At 36.0% G+C, this 25,240-nt stretch overlaps 1 protein-coding gene across 12 annotated transcripts in view; it reads left to right on the top strand.

Moving 5' to 3' along the window:
- Nucleotides 1-25,123, top strand: part of FGD4 (FYVE, RhoGEF and PH domain containing 4) — a 110,029-nt gene extending 84,906 nt beyond the window's left edge. For all 12 annotated transcript variants that reach the window (XM_035344607.1, XM_035344673.1, XM_035344612.1 and 9 more), the window contains 13 exons: nt 3,494-3,583; nt 5,337-5,482; nt 10,883-11,039; nt 12,160-12,298; nt 12,921-12,979; nt 13,589-13,735; nt 15,126-15,298; nt 18,085-18,115; nt 18,291-18,386; nt 18,785-18,910; nt 20,789-20,929; nt 21,695-21,835; nt 21,920-25,123. In XM_035344607.1, the coding sequence (XP_035200498.1) occupies nt 3,494-3,583; nt 5,337-5,482; nt 10,883-11,039; nt 12,160-12,298; nt 12,921-12,979; nt 13,589-13,735; nt 15,126-15,298; nt 18,085-18,115; nt 18,291-18,386; nt 18,785-18,910; nt 20,789-20,929; nt 21,695-21,835; nt 21,920-22,177 (1,704 nt within the window). In that variant the 3' untranslated portion in view covers nt 22,178-25,123. The remainder of the gene's footprint in view (nt 1-3,493; nt 3,584-5,336; nt 5,483-10,882; nt 11,040-12,159; nt 12,299-12,920; nt 12,980-13,588; nt 13,736-15,125; nt 15,299-18,084; nt 18,116-18,290; nt 18,387-18,784; nt 18,911-20,788; nt 20,930-21,694; nt 21,836-21,919) is intronic.
- The last annotated feature ends 117 nt before the right edge of the window (nt 25,124-25,240 follow it).

Below are 25,240 nucleotides of genomic sequence, written 5' to 3'. Positions count from 1 at the left end.
GCTTGAAATTAATAATTTTTAAATACTTTTAGCCAGTAACTTCTTCAACCAGAAAATATCTGTTTCAGGTGATTAGAAAGGTCAGTTTAAAGATATGTCACAAAATTGTCTAATTTGCAATTTTCAAAGGTTAGTTTTTGGAGGACAAATTGAACTGAGAATTCAGTTCATCTGCAACCATTAGAAAGAACAGTAAAGTTTTACTCAACTTTAAAAAAAGTTGTAATGTAAAAAGTTGTTGGAAAAGAGTAATGCATTCTTTTCAATTAAGTGTTTAAAAAAATACTTTAGCATTTTTCATATGGTTGCATTCTGCTTCATAGTAAATCTCAGGAATTTAGTGTTACCTTACACTTCTGATATTTTGATCAACAATTGAAATCCAGCCTCTAGTTGAATATTCTCTGTATATCACTAGTCATTCCTGGTTGTTTTTATATTTTGAGTTGTCTCTTGTTAAGGGTCATCTCGTAAGTTTGAAAGGTTCTCCCCAAATCATTGAGCTGTGCTTGAAGTGAGTGGAATATGTATTGCAGGTATACTTTGTAGTAAGTTTTTATCTGAATTTGTTTTGTTAACTGCAGAGAATCCAATATAAATGCTGAATTACTAAAAGCATAAAGAAGTCCTATGAGATAAATAGAAAACACTTCCAGTAAAAGTGCGTTCAGTTCTTTCATTTCTACTGTATTATTATCTTGCTTGGGAAAAGAGATGTGTGCATTTATGGCTATATGCTGTGAAAATAAACCTTGACTTGTAACTTGAAACAGGCTTAAAATTCCCTCCCGCTGTTAATGATTAGATATATTCATCAGATTCATCAACAATGAAGTTCTCAGAAGTTGAATATTAACTTCATGTTTTTCTTTATTTTTTTAAGTTTCTTCTTTGAATATTTTTTCCCTGTTTATCTCTACAAGGTACTTCTTGAACAGCTCCAATAACTAACAGCAATGTCATTCTCACTGTCACAAAATATGATTCTGTGTTTATTTCCAAATAATGTTGGAAGACTTAACTTTGCTATTCAGAATAGTCCCATGAAGGTCTGCAGGCCCTGTGCCTCTTCTGCTCTGCCTGTCCTGAGCCCATAGCTGTAACCACTCCAAACAGCAGGTGGGTGCCCAAGGTGGGGGCAGAGGTGCAGCAGAGGCTTCGCACATCACTTCTACTTGGCACAACGATGGGTCTTTTTATCAATTGTAAAACCTGAGACCTGTTTCACCCCCTGCATTCAGGACAAGTGGCAGCCAATTCCATCAAAAAAAAAAAAAAAAAGAAGCAAAAAACAAACAAACAAAAAAAAACTCAACAGGAGATGGATGCCACTACTAGCAAAATAGCCTGTGCCCTGTTGTTTCCAACAGGAAGGAAGCTGGAGTTGACCTCATGGAAACCAGGTGCTTTTCCTTAGATAGGATGCTGGAAAGACAGAAGTGGGAGTATGAGAAGGGAGAGGGATGGAGCCAGCAAGATAAAACACAGTTGGGAGTTCTTCTAAAATGTGGACAAATACTGAGATGTTGCAGTGGGAATCTGAAGACTTTCATAAACGAAAAATAGCAATACAGTTTTCCATTATTCTTGCACAGACCTAACTCTGTAGGTGGATGTTCTTATGCTAGAATAAGAACATGCCACTGTGATTAAAAGAAAACTCATCTGTGATGTGTGTTTTCCCACGCAAGATTCCTGAGTCAGGTAGTTACTGTAGAAAGGAGACCAAGGTTCAAGAACTATGATGATGTGTGAGGGAGGTACTGAAAGGGTGGAAAAGCTGAGGGGTTAAAGGGATTTGCTCTGGCTCGGGGGTGAGGATTGAATGCTTTTTCTGAATTGCTTGTTTTGTATATTTTTTGAGTCTGCTGTGCATGATTTTTCCCTCACCTAATTAGTTCATATAATCTTCAGAGAACTGTAAATCAATTCTGTAGCAGTGCTTCAGGGAGACAGTGGGTTTTAGCAAAAAATAACGATCAATCAATCAATCAAACAAAAACCTGAAACGTACATAGTTGCAGAGGAGCCAGTAGCCTCCATGGTTTTGTGCCTCAAGCAAGTCCACGTGTAAAATTCCTTGCAAATGACTGCACTAAACAGCATGTTGGATCTGTAACTGCAAATCTTTTAGCTCTCTGCAATGTCTCTTGACAGCACTTAAAATGCTGTTCTGTAGGTTACTGTGGTTGCTATGTGGATTGAAACATTTAATGAACAGCTTTGAAGTCACTATTGAAAGCCTGTATTTAGGGAGGGAGCTTGCTATGTAGCAGTGCGGCTGTTAACTCTGAAGATCAGAGTTGAAATGAGTTCAGATCTGGAATACTTGCTGAATACTGAAAGGTGAAAAAAAATGACTGTTGTCCTTTACATGAAAGCTCTGTACTTCATTACTCACTATTCTGCGAACAATCTTTATAAATAAAGGTACTTGCAAATGTTTATCTTGCAGAAAGCAGTATGCAGTTTGAAATCAGAAACTACTGTTTCAAGATCTCATTGCTTATTTATTTATTTTTAAGGATTTCTACAATTTGTCTAGAAAAATCCCACTGTCCTATAAGCTCTATTTGGACATACACTGCCACTTACATAGTCAGATTCAGATAGATTCAGATGTCATTAAACACAAACACTTTTCAGCATGACTGCTAAATCTAGAAGAAAATCTAGTCATTTTGTTGAATTTGACGCTTGTGAACATGAGGCATTTCCCTAACATTTTAGTATTTTAGAAGGGTGCACTTGTATTGTATTGAAACAACTCAGAATTCTATATTCTAACATACTAAATTTAATATTGAAATTTGAACAAACATTTTAGCCTATATTTAGCAGAAGAATCAAAAGTATGTTTTGTGGAATGAAAGATTTTAAAGTGAAAACTTTCCTTGAGAAGTAAAAATTGTGTAAAGGGCTAATGAGGTAGTACTCTAATTGCAGCCAGCAATGCCTGAGCAATGAGTGTATCAATGAACATAAAACATTTTGCATGGTATTTTTCAACAGTTCTGGTATGCAAAGAACAGTCAGTTCAAATAACTTTCCAAATGGGGGCGGGGGAGAATACCAACTAATTCCATCTGTTACATTTTACTCTGCAAATGAGTTCTTCCAGTGCTGAAAGGTTGGTGGTACTTGATTACCAGGATGTGAGCTGAGCTGTTCCGTAGGGAGTTTGGGCTTTGGCAAAAATCCCTGTGCAAACTGAGAAATATTAAATGGCTTAGGCCTTGATTTTCACTCAGGAGTCGTTTGGTTATTTAAAAAAAAAAAAAATCCTCCTCTGGCTTTTGTATTTGTTGATTAAACAGGTGGAAAGCTTGTATTTTCCAAAATAGGGTGATAATTGCAAAATATGAAGCTTGGTTTTCAGATGCTTTTTGGACTCTGAGGTAATCATAGGTAGTCATATATGTTTTTGAACTTTTTTTTTAAGTACTGTTATGTTTCCTTCAGTATTCTAAGGGCTTTTCTTGTTCTCCCTCAGGAGACAGATGAACAGAAACGTCACAAAATTGCGAGTGAACTTCTGCAAACAGAAAAAGCCTATGTTAGCCGACTTGACCTCCTAGATCGGGTATGTTTCTCTTTAAATTGTTTTTATTTTCTTGCCTTTAATTCACTTGAATGGCTGTGTGTGTGTGTGCGTATTACATAAAGGAGGTGGTATGTTTTTTATATTTTGCTGACCTTTCCAGTCAGTCATTTGTGGTTGCTGCATAACTTTTTCATTTTTTCTAATTTAAGAACACTGCATTTTTAAAAAAAACACTTTAGAATTTTGTGGCTATCAATGCAATATCTTGTGTATGCATGTAGACTTCAACATAAGCAGTAGATTTGCAAAATCTGTACTAGCAAATCCAACAAAGGAGATGAATAATGTTGTCCTCACTCATTTCTTGGTTGCTATTGGAGAAGAAAGAGTATCATTTTATAATACTGATATTGCCTGCCCACTATCAACTTAGTAAATCTTTCAGGTTTGAGCTGTATGAACAGCATTTCTCTTTAGTGCTGAAGAACCTAGGAAGATGCCCATTGTAAACTGTATATGCCCTACTTTTCTGTTAAACATTTAGACCAAACTCTGTTAAAGAGAACAAAAACTCCTCTTTGTGCAAGGGAGGCGTTGAGTTCTTGTGCTCTGTAGAATCAAACTGATGTTTCTTAATGTGGAAGTCTGGGAGGGGTTGTTATGCTTCTAAATAGGGTTAAAAAGTAAGTAACCTTTATAGTTTTCAAAAGATTTTTTTCAAAATTCTCTAATTGTCCTATCAGAAATGGAGCAAAGTGAGTCTACTTTAAAGTGTAAATGAAAGCGTGTTTGTTTTTTTTTTTCTTTTAAGATAGTTTATCTGTCTCAGCTGGGATTATCAAAATTTCTGTCTTCAGACTCTTTATTTCCCCCAAAATCCATACCTAAGCTTCTGAAGCCCTTTCTAGGGAGGTGCAGTCTGTTCCTGTTCACCTGTGGGAGAGAGACATGGACCATACATTCCTGTAAACACTGGTTCATGTGGTGTGCATATTAACAGCTGCATGTCTTTAGTCGGTTTGTAGCTATGTACAATCAGATATAGCCCACTGATGGGAAGATTTTTATTATTATTATTTTTAAGAGACTACTGTAGTATCAAATAGCCCAATAAGAAGTGGGCTTAAAATGTTATTTGGGGAATATTCAGTCTTCCATGCAACGTCAATTTTTAAAATCTAAGGGGCTACAGCATATGTATAATCATAGAATGGCTTTGGGTTGGAAGAGACCTTAAAGATCATCTTGTTCCAACCCCCCTGCCACAGGCAGGGATGCCATCCACTAGATCAGGTTGCTCAGGGCCTCATCTAACCTGGTCTTGAACACCTCCAGGGATGGGGCATACAGGTGGTTGAGCTAATGGTAATCAGCCATCATGCTCACTGGAGAGAAAATGAGAGTGAACAACACAACTGGAAGACTGGGAAAGCTGAGAAGATCTAACTGTTAAAAAGCCCAGAATGCTTGGACTCAGACCAGAATGGTTCTGCTTTGGTTTGGCTTTCCTTATGTCTGTTCAGCCTGCAGCTCTTTTTCTGTCTCGAAAAAAAACAAACAACAACAACAAAAAATGGGTGTAAGGGGAGGAGTAGCTTTTAACTTTTGATGAGGGAAAGATGATAAATATTTTTTAGATAATGAAAGATAATAAATTATTTTTGTAATTACCTGCCTATGATATTGAAATATTATTCTTGCCTTCATTGGTGTAGGAGGGGGTGGATGAGTCTTCATCCAGTGATAAAAGATAAAAGGCTAATATGTTTTGGGTTCTTCTTCTGTATTGCAGGTATTTTACTCCAGACTCCTTGAAGAAGCCAACAGAGGTTCCTTTCCAGCTGAAGTGATTAACAAAATCTTTTCTAATATATCATCAATAAATGCATTCCACAGTAAATTCCTACTTCCAGAACTTGAGAAAAGAATGCAAGAATGGTAAGAGGTGATTCACTGGTTAATAATCTACTAAAATAGCATCTCTAGGAACTGTTACAGGCTTGAAGTAGGGAAGGTGCATTCATAATTAAGTGCTACAGTCCCAGGAAGCACTGTGGGTAGGAGAACATCTGCTCTTCCACTCTTCATCAGGAACTGACTCAGCAGAGGACTCTCATCCCTTGTTCAAACTAAAGGACATCTATCTCACTGAAGCTAGTGAGATTACTCATGATTAAATGCCTTGCTGAATTAGAGGTTCACACTAAAATTATGTGCTACCTGATCAATTCATTGCACATAATACCAAATTGAGATAAATATGCACATAAGACAAAACTGAGATAAATAACATATATATGTTCTGTGCTGTCCTTGTAGCACAGTAATGAAAATAGAATTGTTCAGCTGGAAGGGACCTTCGAAGATCATCTAGTCCAATAGCCAGATCAATTCTGTGCTAACCAAAAGTTAAAGTATCTTAATGAGGGCATTATCCAAATGCCTCTTGAACACTGACAGGCACAGGGCATCAACCACCTCTCTTGGAAGCCTGTTAGTGTTTGACAGCCCTCATGGTAATGAAAATTTTCCTTATGTCCATTATGAACATCCTCTGTTGCAGCTTTGTCCTCTTCCCTTGCATTTTGTCATTGGTCTCCAGAACAGTAACCTTTGCCTGCCCATAGCTTGAATGGGCGTATGCTTCACTGGGTAAAAAACTGGCTGGATGGCTAGGCCCAAAGAGTTGTGGTGAATGGAATTAAATCCATTTGGCAGCTGGTCACTAGTGGTGTCCCTCAGGACTCAATACTGGGACTAGTTCTGTTCAATATCTTTATCAATGATCTGTACAAGGGGATCAAATGCACCCTCAGTAAGTTTGCAGATGACACCAAACTAGGCCCGAGTATTGATCTGCATGAGAGTAGGAGGGCTCTGCAGAGGGAAATGGCTGGACTGATGGGCCAAAGCCAGCTGTATGGGGTTCAGTATGGCTAAGTGCCAGGTCCTGCACCTGGGGCACAACAACCCCATTAAACTCTACAGGCTGGGAGGAAAAGTTGCTGGAAGGCTGCCTGGTGGAAAAGGATGTGGGGGAGGTGATCAGCTGAATATGAGCCGTCAGTGTGCTCAGGTGGCGAAGAAGGCCAATGGTATGCTGGCGTGTATCAGAAACAGTGTGGCCAGCAGGGCTAGGGAAGTGTTTGTCCCTCAGTACTCAGCTCTGGTGAGGCCACACCTTGAGTACTGTGTTCGGTTTTGGGCCCCTCGCTACAAGAAAGATGTTGAGGCCCTGGAACATGTCCAGAGAAGGGCTACAAACCTGGTGAAGGGTCTGGAGAACAAGACTTAGGAGGAACAGCTGAGGGAAATGGGGTTATTTAGCCTAGGGACAAGGAGGCTCAGGGAAACTTACCACTCTCTACAACTAGCTTAAAGGAGGTTGTAGCAAGGTGGAAGTTGGTCGCTTCTCCCAAGCAACAAGCAATAGGACAAGAGGAAATGGCCTCAAATTGCACAAGGGGGGGTTGCGTTGGATATTATGAAAAATGTCTTCACTGAAAGGGTTGTGAAGCATTGGAACAGGCTGCCCAGAAAAGTGATTGTGTCACCATCTCTGGAAGTATTTAGAAGGCATGTTGATATGGTGCTTAGGGACATGGTTTAGTGGTAGACAGACTTTGCAGTGCTAGGATAGTGGCTGGAGTTGATAGAGGTCTTTTCCAGTGTAAATGATTCTATGTACTATTGTGCAGTATCTTTAGCCTGTCTTGATATATGGGATTCTGGAGATGCTATGGAGATGCTCAAATACATGTATATTTCTGGTCTGTCTTATTAAACTGATCATAAAAATAAATAAATTCCAATTTATTGCTACTCCCCTACCCTTTTTAGGAAAAGGGGACACCTCATCAAAAAAAATAAAAACATATATATAAATATATATATATTTATAGTTTTGACCCGTTGTTTCATTCAGTTGTTTTACCTCAGCACCTTTTGGCTCCTATTTTGCATGTTATCTAGAGTTTATTCTACTGTTTATTCTACTTATCTATCCAGATACCCTTTCCAGTTACATATTCATAGAAGACCTTAACTGTCAAAAAAATCACACAAAAATTAAGAAATAACACCTTCTTGTGATGTGAAAAAATCTCTGACCGCGCAAAGGTTGATCTAGACAACAAGGTCTATGTCTTCTGACTCTGTAAGATAATTAATTCCTCTTTCAAATGATGATTCTTTAAAATAGGATATTTACTGGCCACAAATTATGGTAGCCCTGAACAATCTGTTATGCTAGAAAGTAAATAAAACCTGAGCATCACGAAATACAGATTCTTGCAGAATAACCTCATCAGGTTAAATTTTTGTCCTTCTGATCAACTGAAAAATCTGATAGGAAATAAACTATAGATTAAAATAGAGTGTATACATATGAAAAGTTGAGATTAACTTACTGTAATGGTGCGTAAAAAGCAGCACGCACTATGTTATGTCAGTGCTGTGTACGTTTGAAATGAAATTTGTGATAACTGAAGATCTTGCTCTAGACACATTATAGAGCACAGGAGATGGGCTGCACTACCTTATGTATTTGCAAAATGCTACATTGCACACAAATGATGTGTGTATAGTTACATAGTTTCTGAGGCTTAAAAGTATCAGGGATAATTTTCTCTGCCCATCACCAGGCTCTGAATTTGTCTGCCACAACAGCTTCTGCCAAATACAGTTTGCTTTCCTCAGCAGTCTCTTGATAGAAAATACTGAAATATTGGTACTTGTATGCACTTCTACTAAAAAATTGCCATAAAAAATGACACTTTCCCTGAGTTGTGGTTGGTTTTGAATACTTGAAGTAAAAATACACAGTTTTTGAAACTGGGAAAGCAGAGCAGAACCAGATTCTGTTTTGGAAGAAAAGGCAGTGTATATCTAAACTTATCTGGTGGAAATGAAGTTGTCTGGTAATGGTGTTTTGAAGGAGCTGAGCAACAGCTGAAGTTGACTATCTCTTTTACAACATATGGCTTGAAAACAGTGCAATATATTTCCCATGAAAAAAGCAAAACAGAGCATACCAACAATTTCAAGTCAAAATACCAACCTAAATCTGTCTTTTTGTACCCAAGGATGACCAATAGCAGATAGCTGGGGAAGCATATAATAACATGGTGTGATATCTTCTGTGTTTGTTGTTGTTGTTGTTGTTTGTTTTTTTGTTTGTTTTGTTCTTTTGTGGACAAATGATTTCACTTTCAACACAAAATTTTAGAATAGCATTCTTTGGCAATTTCCTAGCTGGCCTATTTGTGTGATTTTGCTTTGAAATTTCAACTTTCAATTTTGTTGGATGCCTGTTAGCTCGTATATCAGAAAAGAGACCAAGAAGTTATTCTGTAAACACCTTGGCTGTGTTAATTTTTACAGACTTTTTCTTTGCTTCCTTTCAATCATAACAGTTTTAAATACAAATTGTGATTAGCAGGTCAGCTATTTCATGCTCAAGTTTTTTAGAATGCTTAGGTGAATACCATTGTGGTCCAATAACACCAAAATAGGAAGTGTTTCTGTACCTACAGAACAATGCTAAGTCCTATTTCTTGAGCTATATAACAATGCCCTCTTTGTTTCCTGGCAACTATGCCCTGTTGATTTGGGTCTACGGTAATAGTTCTCTTTTTCCAATCTGTCTATCCACACAAACAGTAACAGCCCTAGACCTGATGTCATTTAATATACTTTCCTGTTTTTGCTTATGGTTTGTCATGTTTAAATGTGAGTAGTAGTAGATATCTATACTTCAAAGCTGATCTTGGAAAGATAGTGTTCCAAGAAGGTTCTGCTTTCTTTGAGTCCCTGTCTCTCAATAGCTCTTTGTGCTAATGTGGACCTTGTCTAACTTACCTGAAATAAGTCATTTGTTTTCACAGCCTGGATCTTTGGACATAGAAGAAAAAAAAGTAAAAGTGAAAAGTAGTGAAAGTTTTGAATCTTCATAATCAGTGACAATGCAGTGCTCTGTGTAAATGAGCAGTCATAGGTATCGAAGGAGCAGGCATAGCAAATGGTTCCCACTTTTTATCTTTTAAAAGTTTTGATATTTTCTTGTAATGTCTTTCTAGTAATAGTTATGAAACATGAATAAGTATTCATTTTTTTTTTAATACAAATTGGCCTAGATACAAAGGATTGCCACAGTCTTTTATGCTTTAAGCTTTTAATGGCAAAATCTCATCATTACTTACCTGTGAACTTTAGCAGAAAAACCTTAAAGTCTATTGTGCTTTTTTTATTTTCCAGGTGACATTTAGAAATTAATTCACATTTACTTCAGTGCTGTTAGAATTGACATGATTTGTATTTTATTTTTAGTTTAAAAATATGCTGCTACATTGTGATAAAATGACAACCCAGAGAAATAGAGTTCAGTGAATTTGGTGGCTATTTGTTTTGAGTTGCTAGCTTGCATTTGAAAGTGTGCTTGAATATAGAGACTGGTGGAGCAAATACCTGAATAAAGGCCGGAGAGTCTCAGTGATTTCAGAGACTATCTTCTCACCCTATCTTGCCCCCTTCTCTGGTTACAAGGTCCAGTGGTAGCTCTGCCAGGTTTTGCACAGGTTGTGTCTTCTGCTCCCCTGGGCACAGCTGCAGCTGGGCCAGTCCTGCCAGTATTTGCTATTCAGGTAACTTTTCCTTGCTGCACAGCTTTTTGCTTGGAACAGTAACGTTTTAGAGTAGCTTTTGGAAATGATTGCTTCACTTCAGGCCACTACTGCACAGTTGATTTCTGACTTCTAGAAACATAGAATTGTAGAATGGTTTGGGTTGAAAAGGCCCTTAAAGATCAAATTGTTTATCCCCCTTGCCATAGGTAGGGATACCTCCCGCTAGACCAGGTTGCTCAAAGCCCCATCCAACCTGGCCTTGAAGTCTAGAGCTACTGAGTTTCTGAAAGTCCTGAATGCATTTATTTATATAGAGCATGGAAGGAGAGCTCTGTGGTATGGATTTAGGCCTCAAATAAAAGGACTAAATAGCTATTTACAGGGTAAAGTGTGGACATAAGAATATAATGTAGCTGTAAGGAACTGCAAATAAAATAGATTAGGCTATGTTTTGTAAACATAAAGTCCCAAGGTTTTCATTATAGAAAGTTTTTCTTTCTTTAGTGCTGTATGTCATCTGTAATACTTACACATCACTAGAGAGTGTGCAAACAATCTTTTCATTCAGGTCAGTTTTAATGGTTTTGTTGGAACTTCACATGAGATGATCCCAAGCAGAATGATACTCTTCTCTTCAAATACTTGAAACTGTTTGATAACCTTGCGCAACTTTTCTTTCCTGTTCACTCTGATATTCTGCCCTCTTACTTTACAGGACTGATACCCCCAGAATTGGGGACATTCTGCAGAAGTTAGCTCCTTTCCTCAAGATGTATGGGGAGTATGTGAAGAATTTCGATAATGCAATGGAATTGGTAAAAACATGGACTGAACGGTCCCCTCAATTCAAATTAATTATTCAAGATATTCAGGTAATGGGAGAATAATGTAGATCTCCAAATAATACTGGCATATATAAAAATGTATAGGTTTGTGGCTGAAAAAAGTATTAAGTAGAAAATTACATATTGAATCCTTTAGAACTAAGGGTTGCTTTTATCCAGATCGTGTTGCCTTCTGTTTCTTCTCCTCCCTTCATGTGTGCACAAACACCCACACAAATCCAGACTTTCCATTTCAGCATAGAGAACCTATGTATAAAGGTTGAAACATGAAAAGACTAAAAAATACTACATTTTGTCATAGACCCCAAAAGTAAATAAATAAATAAAATGATCTACAACTGTAGATCCTTGCACTGAATCCATAAACATTCTGTTGGCTCATGCCAGTGCTGTTATGCAGTACAATAAACTCTAGAAGTAAATCTGAAGTACTAAAATGCTGAGCCACAAAAGGGAAAGGAAGCCAACAGCAGCACATCATTCTTCGCAAAAATGTGTTTTATACCCTATAGTGCTCCCTGTAGGTTTCTGTTTGAAAGGCAAGTATGTATCTTCCTCCTGCAGACTTTACATCTAGAAATAGGGTAAGATATTTCTGCTTAAAATTTATTGCAGAGTAGGGCATTCCGATTCTAAGCCAGCTAAGGCAACTGTTTGTACTTCAATGTAATCTTTTAATTATGTATAAGATTGTTAGATAAAATACACTTTATAGACTACTTACGAGACATTTTCTAATAAGTGATCATGAACTGTTCATATTAACAAAATAGTCATTGTCTTGTTCTCAAAGTTATTACAAAGCAATGTTAAAATACATTGCAGTTGGAGTTTTTTGGTAGGACTTTTGTTAATGTGATTTACAGAATAATTTTAACAATTTTTACAATTACTTCTAGTAAATTTATTTACTTTTTTTTTAATTATTTTTTATTTTTTTAAAATTTATTTTACTTTTTACTTTACTTTTAGTAAATAAATTTCCAATTATTTGTTTTGGTAAAGAAGTTTTTGTATTTTCTTTCAGAAGGTCTGTCATTCATGTTTCAAAATACATTATTTTTGTTCTATCAATCATTTTTATTTTACTATATTCTTGTAAAATAATATTTTTGCCTACTACATTGAAATATGTTTACAATTTTAGAAAGAAAAAGTGTGTGGAAATTTGACATTGCAACATCACATGCTAGAACCAGTGCAACGCATTCCACGCTATGAGATGCTTCTAAAGGACTACCTAAGGAAATTGCCTCAGGACTCCCTAGACTGGAAAGATGCTGAAAGTAAATATCTTCTAGTCAATAAAATTGCTCTGATAAGATATTAACAAGATGTTACTGTAAATTAAACCTCTTTTCAGGAGAAATAAACTGAAAAGCAATACCACTGTGAAAAGAATGATAGAATTTCTTCAATGGAATTGAAGGATTATTTGGAAAAAATGTTTGAACAGTGGATGAAGTTAGCACAAAAACTGTAAAGCCTTTAGTTACTCTAAAACTATGAATTTAGAGTATTACATAAGTTTTCCTTTAGTTTTGGAGTTATGCCTGGTATTTTATTATTATTTTATTTGCTTCAGGGTTGTTTAGAAGCTGTGTTTTTGTTGTTGTTGTTTGCTGTATTATTTTGACATGTATGTCTCTTATTTGGGAAAAAAAGTGAATTTGTGCTCATTATTGTATTTATAAGCTCCTGCAAGGAGAAAGAAAAGTCCATTTTCAATTCTTTTTCCTCTCTACGTTTATACAAGGACAGTTCAAGCTATTTCGGCCAATCATTCAAAAATTACATAAAAATTGCAAACATCATTTTGTAGAGTGATCGATTTTTCTGTATAATATAAAAACATGCAAAAATGCAGCTTTTTGTCTTTGCATTTTTTTCTTTCTTTGTTCCTTCTAGAATCTCTGGAAATTATATCCACTGCAGCAAGTCACTCAAACAGCGCAATAAGGAAAATGGTAAATGGTCCTTCTTTCCCTGTTCATTTTTTCAAATATTATATTTGAAAAGTGAAGCTAGGAGTGTTAATTGCAATTTTTTCCTAAAATGGCAAAAATTGGTTTCATGGGCCTGAGTGATTGCTCCTGCTCAGTGTATGTACATAGCTTCTTGGAATGATAAACAAAATTTGTCATGGTACGTAATTCTCACATGTTCCAGGTTGAATTAGCTGACAGTCTTGAACTCTTAACCTTGTCTCATCTGTTTCTGTCAGTGGAAACATGATTGTAAAGAGTAGTTACTGTTTCTCTACCATATCAGGCTGACATGATTGGTACTTCATTAAGTATTTTGAAATACCTAAATGGTATTTTGAAATTTTGTACAAGCAATGATACAGGCTCTATACATACCTGCATTTTTAAAGATTATCATGACATTTCTAAAAGGTGTATCAACTAGGCCAGTCAGTCTACACGGTTGACCTTATACATCAGGTGTATATATATATGTTTATCAAAGCTGACATTTTCCAGACTTACACAAGCCTCTGGCATTTCATTTAAAATCCATGAAGATCTGTGCTATTATTTAATAAACTTTATAATTGTATTTTCGCTGGAAAGGAAAATCTAAAGAAATTGTTAGAGATATATGAGATGCTGGGAGAAGAGGAAGACATTGTGAACCCTTCCAATGAACTGATAAAAGAAGGACAGATCCTTAAACTTGCTGCTCGCAATACATCTGCTCAAGAACGGCACCTTTTCCTAGTAAGTATAGCGATGCGTTTTAGCAGGGGTGGCTGTATGTATTTCTAGATAGACTTGAAAGAACTGCCAAAGAGAGAAGGAAATCATCTTCTAGTTGATGCCAATGAGTAGCCTTTCTTCCAGTGGTATTTGAACTCGAGCAAAACCTATACTGCTCGTAGAAAGACTTGAGAACACTGTTTAGAACAGAACCAGTGCCCAGCAACTCACTTCTAAATACATCTGCTAATCATAAATGCAGGTTCTAGAGCATGAGAACCTTGCCATTCTCAAAAAACTGAAATGTAGAAGCTTAGGATTTTGATCCTGATAGATTGGAGTCCAAGTATGTTCTCGTGGTCCTGTGGGAACTTATTGTGGCAATTCATCATCTTGTCAGGTGCCTTATCTTGTCTTAGGTGTAACAAACTACAGCAGTATGCCCTTACAGCTCCCTTGGAAAAGGTTTGAAGTAGTTCATTGCTTGTGGTCCTCTGGCACTGCATGTCTTCTGGTTTTTAAAGAGCAGTAATGAATTGTTGAGATACAATTGCTACTTACCTGTGCTTCAAACAAAAGAAGTCATGAAATAGTAAAATATCAAATGGGGCTAGACAGCTGATTAAAATGATTTCTGCTTAACATGAGAGGTGATAAGTTTAAAAGGGATTTAAATGAGGTGAGTTTCTCTTTTTTCCCCTCACGTTTTCTCAATATTAATTATTAAAATGTGAGAAAATGAAATTCTATAGAGCTAATTTAAGAACTGTGCTTCCAGGCTGGCACTTCAGACATTTAAATAAAATTTAAATGTTCTATTCTTTAATAGGGAATATATCATTATACTGCTCAGGTATTTTTTTCTTGGGATATGGAGAGTTTCAGTGAATAAAAGCTGTAAGACCAGAGTGCTCGTTCTTCTTAGAGAAAAGACAAATATTCTTGTCAAATAATATTAGTTACAATTTATACAAAACTAAATAGGTTTGGTACAGGGTCTGTATAAATTTATACACTGACAAAAAGAATTATTACTGTGAAGTTTAGAATAGTTTCTGCAGAACTGAGTCATGAGAATGACTTTTCTAACAAAAGGTTTAAAATGGTATAAAATATCTTTAGGAGCATAGTTATGATAAAGGTTATGAAGATTGCTGCATATACAGAGCAATTATTCTTATATCCATTGAGGCTAGCCTTTAATTTTATTTCTAAATCCCATAACAAAAAAATCAGACATTGTCTTGCATTAGATGTTTGGTCTTCTACTAAGACTTCTCATATCAACTAAGCAGAAATGAACGTGCTTTCTCACTAACTGAGTTCAGCTTTGTGATATTGTCCAGCTCTCAGTAGAAACTGGCTGTCATCTGTGTTTTCATTAATGCAAAGCAACATTTTTTTTTTCCAGTTTAACAATATGTTGCTCTACTGCGTCCCCAAATTCAGCTTGGTAGGATCAAAGTTCTCAGTTCGAAACAGAGTTGGCATAGATGGTATGAAGATTATAGAAACTCATAACGAAGAATACCCACATACTTTTCAAGTGTCTGGAAAAGAGCGAACACTGGAGTTGCAGGCCAGGTAAGATAAGTCTTTTTATCTTTTTATGAAGGATTAAGTATATAAATGCAAAAGAATGGAGTGATGGATTTGGAGAAAAATGGAGTGGGCTTCTTCTTAATATCAGTGTTTTGAAAATAACCTAGGCAAAAAGCGTAAATTATCAGTCTAAGAATCTCTTGGAATAGAAGATGTATCTACAATGTATAGTGCATTATATTGCTTTGTTGAAATATCTAAGATAGTTGTGAGTGGGCTACCTGGAAAATTTAGATCAGTGTATCTGACTAATGCAAAGGCAATCTGTCTGGCTTCATCAAGTACTGTGAGATCTGTGAGATGCTGAGTCTGATAATATGGGCAGCGCTGCTACCTAAAACACCTTGGTACCTAAAACACCTTGGTACAAATAGATCTGTTCACCTCTGGATGTGTTCACCCAACAAAACTCTTCACTCTGGTAGGGATATGTCTCCAGAATGTAGTTCTCTACAGTGGTAGATGGGCACCTGCTTTTCCTCAATCGTTTTTCCAGTCTACTTGTTTTCCTCTGATCCCCTCACCCTGGAAGACAAGTTCTTTCAGTTCTTGGGTCCTTTTCTTCCAATTGCACTCTTCTGAATGGTATTTCCTGATTTCTTTTTTAGTCCTCTTATCCTCCTCTTCATGGGGGTTACCTTCCTACAACTACTTTTTGCATTGCATAGACTAAACTTCTCATGGCTAGGTTACCTGACTTCAAGTAAAATAGTGGAGTGCATTTTTACATCCAACTTCCATGTTGGAGCTGCTTGAAGATCCTATTCTTAGCAGTTAGGATGTCATTGCAGAGAGACAAGGATTAAAGGAGTAGGAAGATGCCTGTGGAGGTTACAGCTCTGTGTCAACACCATGTATTTGGGGACAAACCCTAGCTTGCTATTAAACTAAAGCTTGCAAGCTGCTTTTCTTGATGGAAAAAATATTTAGCAGTGGATGCAGAAATATAACAGCAAATAGCAATTTACTTACACTATAATTTAATTAGAAATCCAATGTAATAGAAATATGCAATTTGGAAAATCACAGGGAAAAGCTTTCCATTCAAATCTGCAAGACTTCTGGGATATGTTTTTTGCTATCAATCCCATCTGCTATAAATTGCTGCATGCTATTTTGCTAAATATTTGGCAAGCTCTTATGCCACACATCCATTTCAGTGGTGAAAGATTGCATCTTGTTGTACCATTTGTGAAATACTTTTTAATTGGAAGAAAAAAGCTACAACAAAGTAAGTTTATTTTGGTAGCCTTTCCAAATTATCAGTAATCTAATTTATTGTATTCATTTATTTTAAGTGTAGTAAGAACATGTTTTTGTTTTGTTTTATGAATATTTTTAGAATGCGTTGTCTGTACAAAACAAAGCTATAAATGCCAACCACAGTCTTATTAGAGTAGATTAGATTATTCAAGTCTTGATTAATGCATGAGTATTTTATGTACCCTGTACTTGAGCTTCTATTAACTTCGTTGTAATGTTTAGTTTACTCTTAAGGTCTTCTTCACTAGTATGCTTCTATTTATTTTTCAGAATACTATTTGAGTACATTTTCAATCAGTGGTTTTAAAAAGCTGGTAAATTATTTATTTGAGAGGTTGCTTATCTGGTATGATGTTTAATAGCTTGGCTTTTGTTTTTTAATGTAAGCAGGTAAGGAGAACTACTTTGGCTGTGTAGACAGTTTTTCTGCCTCATGTACAGATGGTAGGTGGGAAGGGGAAACACTTGCAAAGCAAGTAGAATCCTAAACAAGTTGCAGTAATTTTGCAAAACAACATGTGAGGATTCATTTTTATTGAGATATTGTAGAAGTTGTCTTTCACATCCTTTGTAGCAATCCATAGCAAAATAAAATTCTGCATGTCAGATAGTGTATGGCTACAGGCGTATTTTTTTCCACATTTTTACCCAGGGAGACTGCCACTTTCAAAGAGCCAGTTATATTCTTGTGCTGATTCTCATCTTTCTGACTTAAAGCTTACAGATAAACAGAATTTATTACCAGTACTGGCCAGTAGTTTCTAACAGTGCTAACACTCGTGAAATAAGATGCCTTTCTAAAGATTTAAATGTCGAATTCCTACTGGTGTATTTTAAAGAGAAAGCTATTGTACAAGATCAGAGTTTAAAATATTTCCTTCATCGGATCTGTCTTACATATCTCATCTGTACTTACTGTAAAGTCATCTGAAGTCCGCCCTAATGTATAAGAAGCAAAAGATGGCTGTTTGGTTTATAATATTAAAGCAGAGTTTTCCTTTTGTTTTAATTGGATATTTTTATTGCCACTGTATACAGTTTTAAACAAACCAAAATAGTAAGGAAATTCTTTGGGGGTAAGGAAGGGAGTAAGATTTAAGAGATATTTAGGAAAAATATATGCTAGTATGTGAACTTAGTGCATGAAATGAGAGAAGAAAAAAACACAGCTAAATTTGCCATTCTGATCTTTTCCTTTCTATCCTGTTCTTGAAGAAAGAAAAAGTGTAACAATGCAAATACTATTACTACTTTGAAATGTATTTACATTTGTCTTTGAACTTGAATTTAGTGCTTAGTAGTTGAAGCCTGATGAAGCCCGAAGTCATGCTTTTTGTTGCTGATCTGTTTTTGTTTTGTTTTGGTTGGTCAGTTAATGATTGGTATTGTCTTTTTCTGAGTTTATGAGAATTACTTCACAACATTGGCTTTTGCAGGAAGTTGTTGATAGTGAGATTATATTTCCTGAACTAGCTTTGGACTAATATGTCAAATATTTCTTTTAGTTCTGAACAAGATAAGGAAGAATGGATAAAGGTAAATTCATCTACATTCTTTATTTTTTTTTAATGTATTTTCACTGAAGCAATCAAAAGAGCAATATCCATATTTTCTGGCTATAGCTTCCCTCTGCTAATCAATAAATGGTCGGAATGTAGAGAGTCCATTGTAAGTGTAGTATGTTTGAGGAGGTTTTCCATTTTTTCCCTAGGCGCTTCAGAATACTATAGAAGCTTTTCAGCAGCGGAATGAAACTTTCAGAAGTGCTATTGCTAAGGAATATGAAGACACGCCTGTAGAGGTTTCTGTAAGTTGCTTCTATTCCTTTGTAGTCCTCTTAGTAGCCATTTTGTTCATTATAACTGAAAAAAGAGTTTGGCAGAAACTTTGTTTTCAAGCTAATCATTCTTAGAGCAGAGGAATTACAAAGTAGTCATTGGTAATTGTTGGTAATTGTTTTTCTTCATAATGCCAAATCTTATAAATGAGCCCCTTTTTTTCATGAAATGTTCCCTTTCACTCATGCATAATCATATTTGACTGGGTTCTTTGTTAATTCTTGTATAGATTTCAAAATGCATCTAGAGCTGTCTTGTGCCATTTCCTTTCCAGAGGAAGAAAATAATTATTTTATAAGTAATTATTTATCTCAATTTAAAGTACTGCACAACTAGCTGTTTTTATCCTCCCCCTGCCCCCCTTCAGAATGCTGAGCTTGGGAAGAGAGCACCAAGGTGGATCCGAGACAACGAAGTCACCATGTGCATGAAATGCAAGGAACCCTTCAATGCACTGACAAGAAGGCGGCACCACTGTCGAGCATGTGGACATGTAAGTGCAAAACCCAAGCTGCTGTAGCTGGTGAGCAGGTTGGGGAATGGGTCTAAGCACCTAGCTGACTTCAGGTGGCTGCTTGTTAGGCTGCAGTTTGTTGCTGTGCTTGTGGCTGAAAGTAGAAGCTGTGGACAGCACACCACAAAGGATCCTCTGTCTGGTTTAGATGGCGTAGTAATTTTGGAAGTAAGACGCAGCAGAGAAAGATGCACAGTTATGTAAAACGTCCCAAGTACCTAGACAGACTGTGCTGTTACTTCTGAGTGACTTACACTGATCTCAACAGGTTCAAGACCATGTTTAACGAGCATAAGCCAGCATTATCTCTGGCAGCATTGGCTGCCTCCTGATCCCATTCTGCTATCTCCTCTCCTCTTTGCAAGCAGTCCATGAAGCCATGCAGTTAAAATATTTTTATTGGGTTATCTTGGAGCTGTTCCCAGGTAGGTTCAGTGTGCAATTGTGTGAACATGGCCTGAGGTATTAGGGAAGGAGAGAAGGTTAGGATGTTGCTGCTTTCCATGTGTGGTACTACATTAATGCATTAATGTATGTTACTTTAAAGTGACCATGTAATAGTGGTATAACTTCAGAGTTTTCAGAAGTTAATAAACAAGAACAAACATACTGCACTTCCTTTTCTTGACATCCAGCAACAATACCTTTCTCCAGTAGATGGTAGTGCAAGCCCAGGTTTCATTTCTTATTGCAGGTTGTCCTGTATGACTTCCATATAGCGTTCGTATGTGGTGTGAATGTTTACTGCATCCACAACTCTGCTCTAGCGCTTTGCAGGACACTAAAGGCTTTTTTAGAAGCTCTGAATTATTCATTATACAGACGTTATCTGTTTTGTTTGTTTCCCAGATTTTTCTACCTTAAAACGCCTTCATTAATCTTAAGATCACACCCTTCCCCTTTTTTCCCTTTTGGCAATTTGGACTCCTTTTTCCTTCTGTTGGAGATCTATCACATTTCCTTCCATTTTCATTTTAAATGCTTTCTTTCATGGGAATTAATTTGGGTCAGTTAGAGTGTCTTTCTAGCAGTTAACAATTGGGAACAATAAGTGTACTCTGTGGATATTGGTTGAAGGTAGTGATCTAGATTGCTAATACAGATCCCTGACTCAATATAATTTTGTTTAGGTGTTTGAGTGGTTCAAGTCCACTCGTTTACCATTCTTTCTTGAAATAACTGCACTCATTTTTTTATTCAGGGCATCTTTTTCAGCTGAAGGAATATTCCTGAGAGCAAAATATGTCTAATGAACAAACTCTTTTCATATCTTCTTGCATTTCAGTTTTCTTACATGTTTTGTAGAATGAAAATTCAGCAGTGTGACATTTTCTTATTTATTTTGCATACTTGTGAACAGATTCTGAGACTTCGAAATTAGTGTTTATTAGCAGGTTAAAAAATTAGTAAGTTCTGATGTTACTCAGTTTTCTTCTCATTAAAAGTGCATCTCAGTTGTACGTTTCTGGGGTTATGTAGGAAACAAAATGGTAAGTGTAGCTTTTCAGGTTGGCATCTAAAGGAACTTGGAAGACTTCTTGTCCTGTACATTGGCTTGTCCTATATTCTGATTTTATTCCTAACTTTAACTTACAGATATAATTGAAATCCTAATGTGATTTTGTACAAAGTTCCCACCAGGTAAATAGTAAAAAAAAAAGCACATCAAGAAGCAGTGGCACAAAATTGGAAAATTACTATTTTCAGTTAAGCTATCATTGACATAATAGTCAGACTTTTTTTTTTGTATAATTGAACAATACATTACTATTATATATAATATTTCAAAATTCTGTTTTTGTGAAGTTTTGTAAATACTTAATATTTACATGTTTGTAAATCTTTCTTGTTTTTAAGGTGGTTTGCTGGAAATGTTCTGATTATAAAGCACATCTTGAGTATGATGGCAATAAATTGAACAAAGTTTGTAAGGACTGCTATCATGTTATAATTGGTTGTACAGATAGTGAAGAAAAGAAGAAGAAAGGTATCTTGGAGGTATGTCATTTAAAAATACCATATGAGCATAGTTGCCAATAGTTTGGGCTCATCACTAGGTGAAAAAATGGTAGCATTCTTGTGTTTTTGTGTGTGTGTGTGTTTGGGGGAAATAAAAGGTGCATGGATCAAATTCATCCCACCTGATGGGGGCCGGGGGGGGATGACACAGAGATGATGTAAAGGAAGTAATAATATGTAATCATTTTGTATTCTCTCTGGTCTTCTCAGAATCACTGTGCATGTCGTTCTGTCCCCAGATTTTAAGCAATTCACCTAATATTCTGTCTAGAATTAATACTTGCATTCTTGTGTTCTTACGTTATCCTTGGAATGTCTCTGCATTGGCTCTTGTCATATTATTTTGGCACTAAAATAGAGTGGTTGTCATGTTGGATAGCTAGCCCAACATGATGTTACCTTAGAAATAAAACATTGCTGTAGATGTGAAGATACAGAGAAAGGCTAGCCATGGTGGGAAAAGTGAGATTTAGAGACATCTAGAAGTGTATAATCTCAAACAACTGGTGAAAGAAAGAACAGATTACACATGTGTAAGAGAACACATTGTGACGTTAAGCATGTAATATATAAATATTCTCCATAAATACAGTCATTCATGATCTTATTTGCTCAAGTTCTTTTGCATACATTATCCAAGATCTGTCATGAATGGTGGTGTATTTCAGGCTTTCTGGTCTATATGTTTTAGCCTTTATTTAAGGAAAGCTTATTTTCCTTTTTATGCTTTATGCCATCTCCTAGATTGAATCTGCTGAAGTCTCTGGAAATAGTGTCATATGTAGCTTTCTTCAGTACATGGAAAAATCAAAGCCCTGGCAGAAAGCATGGTGTGTTATACCTAAACAGGAAGCTGTTGTGCTGTACATGTATGGTGCTCCACAGGTATGCCAAGAGGAAATGTATAGTGAATGAAAGGCAGCTAGCAGATTAATTGCTTGTTCTTAATCAGGAATTTCTCCTTCGTAGGATGTTAAAGCTCTGGCTACAATTCCACTTTTGGGCTATGCAGTAGACGACACTCCAAGAAGTGCTGACCTCCCACACAGCTTCAAACTGACCCAGTCGAAGTCTGTGCACAGTTTTGCTGCAGACAATGAGGAACTAAAACAGAAATGGTTGAAAGTTATCCACTTAGCTGTCAAAGGTGAGACATTAGAATGTCAAAATGAACTGCAAGTAAGTTTAGAAGAACAACCTGAATCTTCTAAAGTGTCGGAATGCTGAAGCTCAAGAACAAGTGGTATTTTTAAAAGATTTCAATTGAATTTCTGGTTAACCTTTTGGCTAACCTTCCTTCGCTCAATCAAAAAAAAAAAAAATCTTACTACCGTACACATCTTAGCACTTTATGTTTGGGAAAAAATCTGGTCTTTCTAGGGATCTTTTTCTTATATTTATGTTTTGTCAATGAAAGTGATGTACAGGTCCATTTCAGAGACTTTTTAAAAATGTGAATGCTATTAAAAATACCTACTAACTCTACTGTACTACTTGTTCATTGTTATGCTTTTTTTTTTTTTTTTTTTTGAAAATTGCTATTTGGTTCATGTTTGCTACTTTCTTTAAGAATACAAATATTGAAGTTTCCTACTTACATATTAGGACTCGCAACAGGATAAAAGATATACCTCCACGTTTCCCAAATAGATCTGTAGTTAAATATACAGGGATAGTTTGGTTTAATGTATGTAGTTAATAGATCGAATTCCACAGATCTGTACATATGTTGTATTCATTTGTTTCTTTTTAATTAAAGTAATGCAAATTGCTTTTACAGGTATATTGGCTTTTAAAGTTTCAATTTATCAAGGAAACAACCTAATGATTTTCAATCTAGAAATGAATACCTAAAATATGATAAAACATATAATATATGTGCAGTATTAAGAATGTACAATACTTGATTTTTGCTTTGATTTCATGAGACTGGGTTCATGTTAGTGAATAATTTATTTAAAAAGCATGTTTTCTATTTGAAATTAAACACAGTCCTAAATTAACAAATACTGTTCAGTGATTTGTTTTAATAGCTGACACTTAATGATCTTGATATTTTTATGCATTAAAAAAATAGCAGTAACATAAGTGGCATGCAGTGGACAAATAAGTTCCAGTTGTGTTTAAAGGAGTAGTAGCTTTTCTTCAGTGTCCTACCATTGTAACCTTTCAAGACTGCAGTAGTTCATTACTAAAATGCAGTGTGTGGTTTGAGATAAGTAACAGATTCTGTTAATCTTCTGGGAGTTTGTATTTTCACTATTATGGTTATTGGAACAAATGAACATTTTGAATCTAAATATCCTAATTGTTGCAGAAGGTTAGATACTGTAATACTTATTTAAGACAACAATCTTTAAGGATTGCTATTGTAATGTGGAGCCTGCTTTATATGCATTTAGTATGAAGTCTGAACCTGCAAATCTCAAGTTGCATTAATTGAAATTATTTGCATTCCACTTAAAGGAATTAGGACTTGTGGGCTTTACAGTGCTAAGTCTATTATGAACTTCCATTCTTATGAGGGTTTTTTAATCCATAGAGGCAAATGACCTCCTTAAATTTTTTACTGTAACAACCTTGGATGAAATATGGTAAATAACGAGGTATAGTGATTGACTATCAGGTAGATAAAATCATTGCCATCTTTCCCTTTCTGACTCCTCAAAGGAAGGGAAATAAGAAACTTCTGCAATCAACGTCTGATGGGAACGTTCAGGAGTCTTACTTCTCAATATAACTGCTATCTGTGTTTTCAATCATGTCAGCTCAGGCTCAAGTCCAGTTTTGTTAGTAACATGCGAACAGATTTTTGGTAATGAGATTTCCAAACAAAATACTCACTCGAGTCCCACTTCACTCTTTTTTGCAACACTAGGAATAAATGTTCATTTTAGTTAGCATTTAACAAATAAAGGTTTGTTGAAGTAAGCTTTGTTTTTTAGCATTATGCATGCGTGAGTACACAATGTCTGCCACTTTTCATGAGAAGAATGTCACAACTTCATTTGAGTGGCCTGTATTTTGCTCTCACCTGCACAAATCCAAAATTTATGATGGCCTTTAGACTTCAAAGGTTTACACTAGTGTTAGTGATAATCAGGACATGGCATTGCAGAGTACTAACTCTACAGCTGATTTTGTACATGTCAGTTCTGAATTTTTCTTTGGGTGCTCTTTGTGTCCAGATTACTTTGTGTATAACCCTAGTATCACTTTTATCTAATGTGCAGGCTCTTCTATAGTTCTTTAAGAGATCTGAAGTTACTTCCACTGCCTACCTTTAGTTATGGGCAGCATAAGGTGTTTATGATTCATGTTGGCAAGTTCCATCAAATCTTCACCTAGGTGTCCTTAGCTAGTACTATGTGTCTTGGCAAGGGATAGAGTAACATTCAGATAGGCAGGAAGAACCCTCCCTGGCTAATTTTCTTTCCATGGTCTGCAAAAGCGGTTATCCTCTAAAAGAGTCTGCAGTGCACTTGTGGGATCTAGAAGGTAGTCTCATTACAACCTAACATATTAAAAACGTTACTTCCTATGTTCAAGTTGTTGACTGTGAGGGGAGAAGTTGCATTAGAGGAGACCCTAGGTAAGATGGACTGAGTTGTACTCAAAATAATATGATGGTATGATTGCTGTCATTTAGTACATTCTGTTTTCTAAGCTCTTAATTCTGAACTAAGTAGGAAAACCTTTTTCAGGCTAAATGATTATGAAAATGATTACTAAATGATTAGAAGCAGCAATTTCTGGGCTGCTTTATTGTTATAGTGGTATTGACTATCTGAAGCTGCTTGAATGGTTTCAGCATGTCTCAGAAGAAGCTCTCCATGTGGGTGTAAACAATGTGGAATTAAATTATTGTTAGGAGTTATTTATTTGAATGTTGGCCTCATGCTTGCTTTCAGCAATTAAAGTTTATGTATAGTGGGATATTTTATTTACTTCAGAAAAAAAAATCACTCATGCTCTCTTAATTGGTTGGTCAGAATTGATCTCTTCTGAGTCAGGATGTAATGGCACTCAAACGTGTGGTTCTGTGTGTATCTTGTAGGAACAATATGTACCAATACTAAAGATAAGAAGATGGAGAAGTTGCTTCTAGATTTAACCACCCTGACAGTTAGTCCCAGTTAGTCCCTTCTTCACAGATGGCCCCCCTGACCCCCCCACCCCCCCCAAAAAAAAAGCAACCAAAGCTTTTTTTTAAAAAAAAAAAAATTATTAATAAAAAAAAAAGATTATTTATAAGAAAAAAAAAAAAAAAAAAAACTATAATTGTCCATT

This window comes from Oxyura jamaicensis, chromosome 1, assembly GCF_011077185.1.
Source record: "Oxyura jamaicensis isolate SHBP4307 breed ruddy duck chromosome 1, BPBGC_Ojam_1.0, whole genome shotgun sequence".
Classification (NCBI taxonomy): domain Eukaryota; kingdom Metazoa; phylum Chordata; class Aves; order Anseriformes; family Anatidae; genus Oxyura; species Oxyura jamaicensis.
The sequence above is the reverse complement of the archived record's forward strand: the minus strand, read 5'-3'. Positions and strand labels throughout refer to the sequence as shown.